General features: G+C 30.3%; 1 protein-coding gene across 4 annotated transcripts in view; it reads right to left on the minus strand.

The window, feature by feature from the left end:
• Positions 1-1,078: 1,078 nt before the first annotated feature.
• Positions 1,079-6,897, minus strand: part of LOC117178015 (dynein regulatory complex protein 10-like) — a 14,559-nt gene continuing 8,740 nt past the window's right edge. Inside the window, exons 1-11 of one of the 4 annotated variants that reach the window (XM_033369198.1) lie at positions 4,570-4,717; positions 4,327-4,383; positions 4,101-4,253; positions 3,362-3,453; positions 3,091-3,196; positions 2,924-2,994; positions 2,613-2,823; positions 2,370-2,505; positions 2,119-2,268; positions 1,786-1,915; positions 1,079-1,552 (exon numbers count right to left, since the gene is read on the minus strand). In XM_033369198.1, the coding sequence (XP_033225089.1) occupies positions 1,358-1,552; positions 1,786-1,915; positions 2,119-2,268; positions 2,370-2,505; positions 2,613-2,823; positions 2,924-2,994; positions 3,091-3,196; positions 3,362-3,445 (1,083 nt within the window). In that variant the 5' untranslated portion in view covers positions 3,446-3,453; positions 4,101-4,253; positions 4,327-4,383; positions 4,570-4,717 and the 3' untranslated portion in view covers positions 1,079-1,357. Of the gene's footprint in view, positions 1,553-1,785; positions 1,916-2,118; positions 2,269-2,369; positions 2,506-2,612; positions 2,824-2,923; positions 2,995-3,090; positions 3,197-3,361; positions 3,463-4,100; positions 4,254-4,326; positions 4,384-4,569; positions 4,718-6,897 lie in introns of those variants that run through there. The other 3 variants (XM_033369197.1, XM_033369200.1, XM_033369199.1) reach the window with 3 other exon arrangements.

The following is a 6,897-nucleotide window of genomic DNA, read 5'->3' on the forward strand; positions in this document are numbered from 1 at the left end:
ACTGGACTGGACTGGACTGGACTGGACTGGACTGGACTGGACTGGACTGGACTGGACTATTAATACGTATTATATATTTTTTATTTTCTTATATCTGCTCAATATCCTAACGTTCTATCCTTTTCTTTATATGTTTTATCAATTTTCATCCTATTAACCTTTGTAAAAATTTTACCTTTTCCTATAAACTATATTTTTTAATTCCATTAATGTTTCTAAGATTTTGGTTTTCTGGCCTACTGCTGTTTCAGAGAATTCTAACTGTATCTAACCATTTGAATATTTTTATAATTGTCTATCCCAATTAACTTTAATCAACTATAAAATAAATTTGGTCATTTTACTCTTCCCAAAATTTTATCAATTTTTATGCTATTCTATAATAATAACATTTCTATGACAAAATTGCATTCCAAGAACACGATATTATTTCCCTGTTAAAAAATGTTATACTTTTCTATCAAATACCTTAATTTATATCCTATTGGTTTTTTAACAATCCTCTCATTTTCTATCTGTTTTAATCCATCTTGAACACGTGTCTATTTCGATTAATTCTATCCTTTTCTCTCATCTTTCTGACAATGCTGTCCGTTTCTATCCGCATCTATCACTTGTTATCCTATTCCTCTTTTCAATAATGCTATATTTTTATATTTTTGACCTTGGAAAGAATTATGAACTAGATTTTAAAATATCTCAATACTGACAGAAGGTGTAGGTGTAAACTTTCTTTCAGTCGAGCAACCAATTTATGCAAAGAGCCAGTTTCAGTCAATACTTGTTGACCTGAGGCTGAATTAATTTAACAAGGTTGTGGTTCCACCTTCTCGGTGTAATTCTATTTGGTAATGAGGAAATAATATACGATATCATATTTTATAGCATAATAAAAATTTAATAAAAAAATTTGATTTCAGACTTTTATGCATTTATTTTACAGAAGATCGTAAAAATCGTTAACTGTATATCATTCATGCTATTTTTACAATTCTTAGATTTTGAATTATATTAGAATATATACAAGGTTAAGCATTTCGTACCCTGTACTGACTAAACATATATGAAATCTAATTACTGTATGACTCAATTGATAATTTTTATAATGGATAAAAATAATATTTTAATTGTTTGAAATAATTAAAATAATTAATTACTTATGCGTAATAAGTAAAAAGGTTGGTAAAAGAAGAGCAAAGTATGTTTCTATTTTCTGTTCGATATGACTAATAAAAACTAGATTGAGTCAAGAGATTTCAATCCCTTGTTCAGAGAATTTATTGTTTTAATTGTTTACGTATACTTTATTTAGAATCGAGAAAACATTTTTCATAATAATTGGAAACATCAGGTGATGTTATTTCCGTTTAGATTTCTTCTTTTTTTTCATAGACATCATCCGAATATGATAAGCCCTCCACGTTCTCTGTATTATTTTCGCAGCGCGATTCTTAGAAAAATTTTCTATTTGCTCAGCGAAAGATCTCATCAACAGTGCCTCCTTTTCTTCTTTCATTTTTCTAAAAATTATTTCTTGTACGGCAAATTGTTCCTATCGATTTCAATCAGAAATACCGTTTATTATAAACAACTAAACCATATTAGAAGTTGCAAAATTCAACTCATTCTACTTAATTTTTAAGTTTGAATGTATAAAATTATATAATTTTTATTAGGAAAAATTAAGGTAGCATTTTTCACTGTAAAATGCTCCCAAGATATATTTAACTTCAACTTCTCTTTTATCCTTCATCGAAAATGCCTTGAAGTAATATGAAAAATCACCTCAAGTTTTTTGAGCTCCATGTCTAAATTTTGTAATTCTTCCGTTAAATCTACTTTTGTTTGGTGTAAAGAACCAATTTCCGTATCGTATTTAATGATAGAAGCCATATGTTTCTTCTCAGACTTTAAACTGTAAACAACAAGGTAATTGATTATTTTAATAACCGATTTCACCAATTTTTTCTTTAATATTAGTAGAAAAGTGTATTTTTGATCTATTTGCAACTAAAATATTATAAAATCCATTAAAAAGAGTATCAAGTAAAGCAGCGAAATTAAACATTGCATTTTATATTAAGTGCTTAGACTAAATCAAATAAATTATTTTCTCACCGTAAATCACGAAGACTTTTTTCCCGATTAGCATATTCTTGCAATACTTTTACGAATTGTTTTTTATAATCCGCAATTTGATTTTCCAAAGCTTTTTGTTTTTCTCGACTTTTCAGATACGCGCCAATCATTTTGAATTTCGAATCGCTTCTGAAATTTCGCAATTAAAATTTTAAAATCCCCCATTTTCATTATTTTCTGATTATACCTCTTTGATATTATGCAATCTCTTGAAATGAAAGGATACTAACATTATCTTTTTAATACTTGCTTCATGTTCCGCTTGTCTGTCTTTGATAATTGATTTATAATTAGCAACTTTTTCAGAAACTTCCTTCATAAGGTCATGGTGTTTTCTTCTTCGTTCTTCCAAATTATTTTGTAAAGCTGCAATTTGTGTTTGTATAAGTTTATTCTTTTTAAAACAATAACTCTTATACTTGCATTGATAAACTTAAATTAAAAATCGAAAACATTGTTTTAATTCTACTTACGTATGAGTTCACTTTTAGATTTTTGTAGATTCGTAGAAGCACTGAGAAGTTTCAGTCTGTAATTTCTTTCTTCAGCCGGACTAGTTCGAATTCTTTGATCGACTATTTCAATAAATTGAGATAAGTATTCAATTAAATTTCTTGATTTGGGTGAAACATTTGACATTAGTTCCTTCGTCACTCTATTTATTTCAGGATAGGTGAAAAGAATCTAATTTTTAATAATATTTATTTTAATGCGTTCGTCAGTTTACTGAAATTTTCAAATTAAATTAATTTTTTTAAACTAAGCCTTTTTTATCAATACTTACCTCTAAAAGAAGCGATAGTTTTGGATCAGCAAGAGAAACTTCATCTTCAAAAATTTCCTTTTTTGAAGTTTCTAAATTTATAAACAGATAGATTTATAAAATATCATATTCATTTTAGTAAGAAAATCTAGCAGGTGCTATTTTTATGGAATAAAATAATTACTTACGGTTAGAAAAGTTGTATGAATTGCAGGTTTCTTGGAATAAATACTGCTCAGTTGGTTTCAAAATTTTAAAGACATTTTCCTCTTTGAAAAGTAGTGGAAGGCATATCTGTATTTATAATCTTTAAATTATTTAATTAAAAATATGCTATAAATATATGGTTAATTATTTCTTTATGAACATAATATTACTAAAAGGTATACAAAATTAAATAATTATTGATACTTCTTTATTCCTTCATTTTATTAAATAATTTATGATTCTATAATTTACCGATATTTTTAGTTTGTGTGAAAAAACTTTTAAAATTCTCAGCAACCTCAGAATCGCTTCTTCGTGATCTTGTTCTCGTAACATATTTTAACCTGTCAGTACTAAAGAAATAAATATCCACGTATAAAATTAAAATGGTTAAATTATTGGTTTATATAAACGGAACTCTTGTTTCTCAAACTTATTTTTCAGAGAAAGGCATCGGGCACGTCAGTATGCTGATTCCCTTATCGATTTAACAAACCAGTTGCTCGAGCAACATGCTAGTATTCAGATTGGATGTGTCCAGTTGTCCCGAAAAATTAGGGAGTTGGAAAAGGGGATGGACTAGTCGTCCCGAAAATTTGGGACTTTTAACCAAGCTTTTGAAAAATATTGGATTAGATATCCCGAATTTCTCGATGAAAAGACACTTCGATTAAAAATATAATTTAAAATGTTATATTCAAAAAGCAATTTCATATTCTAATTGAAATCTGTTACATTTAATTAATAAACATTAAATTATAGAAAGCAAATCAATAACAGGAAGGTGCAAATTTTTTTTGATAATTGTATTAAAATATCACAGTAGTATGTTTGGTCAGTTTGAGAAATTTATAGTAATCTTTTTTTTATTCATGGATTATTATTGATACGTTTATATTTCATTGTAATTATTTATTACTATTTTTAAGATCTCATTAATTGTAAACTATTATTTAGTAGGTCCTTAAGTGATTGAAGGAATAATAATTACGGATCTAATGATGGTCAGAATGGCCATGGTCATCAGAACGATAATCTTCAAATGAATGAGGACATCCTTTTCGATATTTTGATTCTATACGATTCCATTCACACTCATAGGGTTCATTATTCTCTATAGGAATTGGTTCTCTTTTTAATTCCTCTGCAAAAAATTAAAGAATTTTTTTAAAATATTGTTAATTAATTATCAATTATTAATTGATGTAAGAAACTACTTCTTCCAAATCCAAGCCTTTTTTTCATTTGATCGAAAATTGATAATAATGTCGGACCTGTAATCAAACATTCCTTTATTCAGTTTTAACACTTACCTTTTATGAGGTTCTTTAAATATAATGAATTATTTATTGATAATTCGTAAAAAATATAAAACATTGTCAATAATAGATTTCAAAATTTAAAAACTTATAGTTGAATTATATAAAACTTTGGTTAGGATGTTTTGTAATGAATCTTACTTGCAGCACCTTCTGGGTGAAATATTTGAATTGGTTTAAATTTGCAGATATTTGGAAGCATGATAAACTTAGAATGAAGTTTTTATGAATAGAAGCATCTGGTTAAATAAACTAGTTTTTAGTAAAAAAAATGTTTCTGTCAAAAATTAGTTGGAATCGGAAGTTAGTCATTAACCGTTTTTGACTGTTTTCAAGTTTCACATTTTTATGTTTTTACTAACATCATCAATCGCGTCATACGCGCCTCTAGTTTCTCGATTTAAGGGTGTTGGTTCAATCCGACTTTGAATTTTTTTTTTAATAGGTAGGGCAATGATTCTATATATATTTTTTTCTGAAGGATTTGTGAACGAAAGAAGGAAAACTTGTCGAATATCCGGGGTTTTGCGAGATCCTCGGATCAATAAAATGTTGAAAAATCAAAAAATTTGTTGAGGAAATGATTATTTTCCCGGCAAATATGAATTTTGCGAAAGATAGAAACCAGCGGGTAGCAGACAGCAGCATTTGAAAGATTAGAATTAGAAGAATTCTAGAGATTCACGGCTCATCCAAAGGACCAGGTCTTGAAGATGGTGTCCCCAAATTTTGCGAAATACGTTGCGAAATGGAGCAAAAAGCAGAGAGAACTGACATGCCCTGCCTGTGTTTTGTAACTGCATTTGTGATCAACCATCAGGTTGGCTGTTACCTTCACTCTATGCGCGAAATCGGGGCGCCCTTCGTTGTCGTCCGTGGGTCAAGACTACAATTCTCAAAGGGGGAAACCTTGAAAGAATTTGCATAAAGCCTAATTTTGAAATTTGATAGTTTTGAAATTTATTGCTGGGTAACTTGATAAATTTAAAATTTATAAAGAAAAGTCAAGATTCGCCAGTTTTGTAATTTTGGAATAATAATCAATGTGGAAAATTGTACAATATCCGGAATAGTTATTAGGCAACTTGATAATCTTGGAATTTATAAATAAACTTGCAGAGGATCTAATGTCGAAATTTGTTGCTGGGTAATTTGATAAATTTATAATTTATAATCCAGTTATAATTTCAACTTGGCTAAATTTACAAATTTACATACAATCATAAATTGTTTCATTTATCAAATTTATGCGTTTTCAGATGTTATTTGCAAAAAAAGTCCATTTCAATACGAAAAAAAAAGTAGAGAAAAAAATTCGAACCCACGACAGCGTGGTTACCAGTCAGACTCTTTTCCAGTGGACCAACGGACCTTGATGGGAACCTATGCGCGAAAACCGGTACAGGTTCTGCACCCTTGGCTATTTATATCCCAGTAATATTTTACAAAAAAATAATTTATTCGCCGGGAAAGCATTGAGACTCTGGTCCACTGGACCAGCGGATCTTGATGGGATTTCATGCGAGCGAACAGGTAGAGTTTCTGCACCCTTGGCTAATGTGATTCACAAACGCTCATAGTTCTTACAAGGGACCAAAAAATCCGGGACACGTGTCTTATTATTTTTGAAGTAATATGGATTGATAATAGTCTCATCAAAAAGTCAATGTCCCAGAAGAGGTTTTCCCCTTTGAGAATTGTAGTCTTGACCCACGGACGATAACGAAGGGCACCCCGATTCCGCATATAGACTATAGAGTGAAGGTAACAGCTAGCCTGTTGGTTGATCACAAGTACAGTTACAAAAACACAAACAGGGCATATCAGTTCTCTCTGCTTTTTGCTCCATTTCGCAACGTATTTCGCAAAATTTGGGGACACCATCTTCAAGACCTGGTCCTTTGGAAGAGCCGTGAATCTCTAGAATTCTTCTATTATGTCAGAATTGTGAGTAAAAAAATGTGCCCGCCACGCGGGCACATTTTCGTTGCGCGCGGCTCGCTTCGCTCGCAAGTTTGAGCGCGCCTAGGGCGCGCGACTGTTGCTTCTCGCGCTTCGCGCTCGATGTTGTATTTATCTCGCGCTCGATTATATATTTACCTCGCGCTACGCGCTCGGTCTTTATATTTTCGCACACTCTCGCGCAAAATTTTAAAATTAAGACTCAAAACATCCACCACTGTAATTTTGTGATTGTGAATTCTCTTTCATTAAAAAAGCTAAACTCGAGAGTTTGAGCGCACCAACGCACAGTGGGGTGAAATCGGAAAACGAGGTTCAAAATGACATTTAGAACGCAATTATGCACCGATTTTAGAATTCTTTTTTTTTTTTGAAAAATTCAAAACTAAATTTTTCAGAAAATGCTGAGAGTAGATTTTTGATTTTTTTGTTTATTTAATTTTTATTTTAATGCAAACATCGAAAAAAATGTCGATTTTTCTAATTTCATTTTTTATCTTCTAGACA

The sequence above is a fragment of the Belonocnema kinseyi genome, chromosome 8 (assembly GCF_010883055.1).
Source record: "Belonocnema kinseyi isolate 2016_QV_RU_SX_M_011 chromosome 8, B_treatae_v1, whole genome shotgun sequence".
In the NCBI taxonomy this organism is placed as follows: Eukaryota; Metazoa; Arthropoda; class Insecta; order Hymenoptera; family Cynipidae; genus Belonocnema; species Belonocnema kinseyi.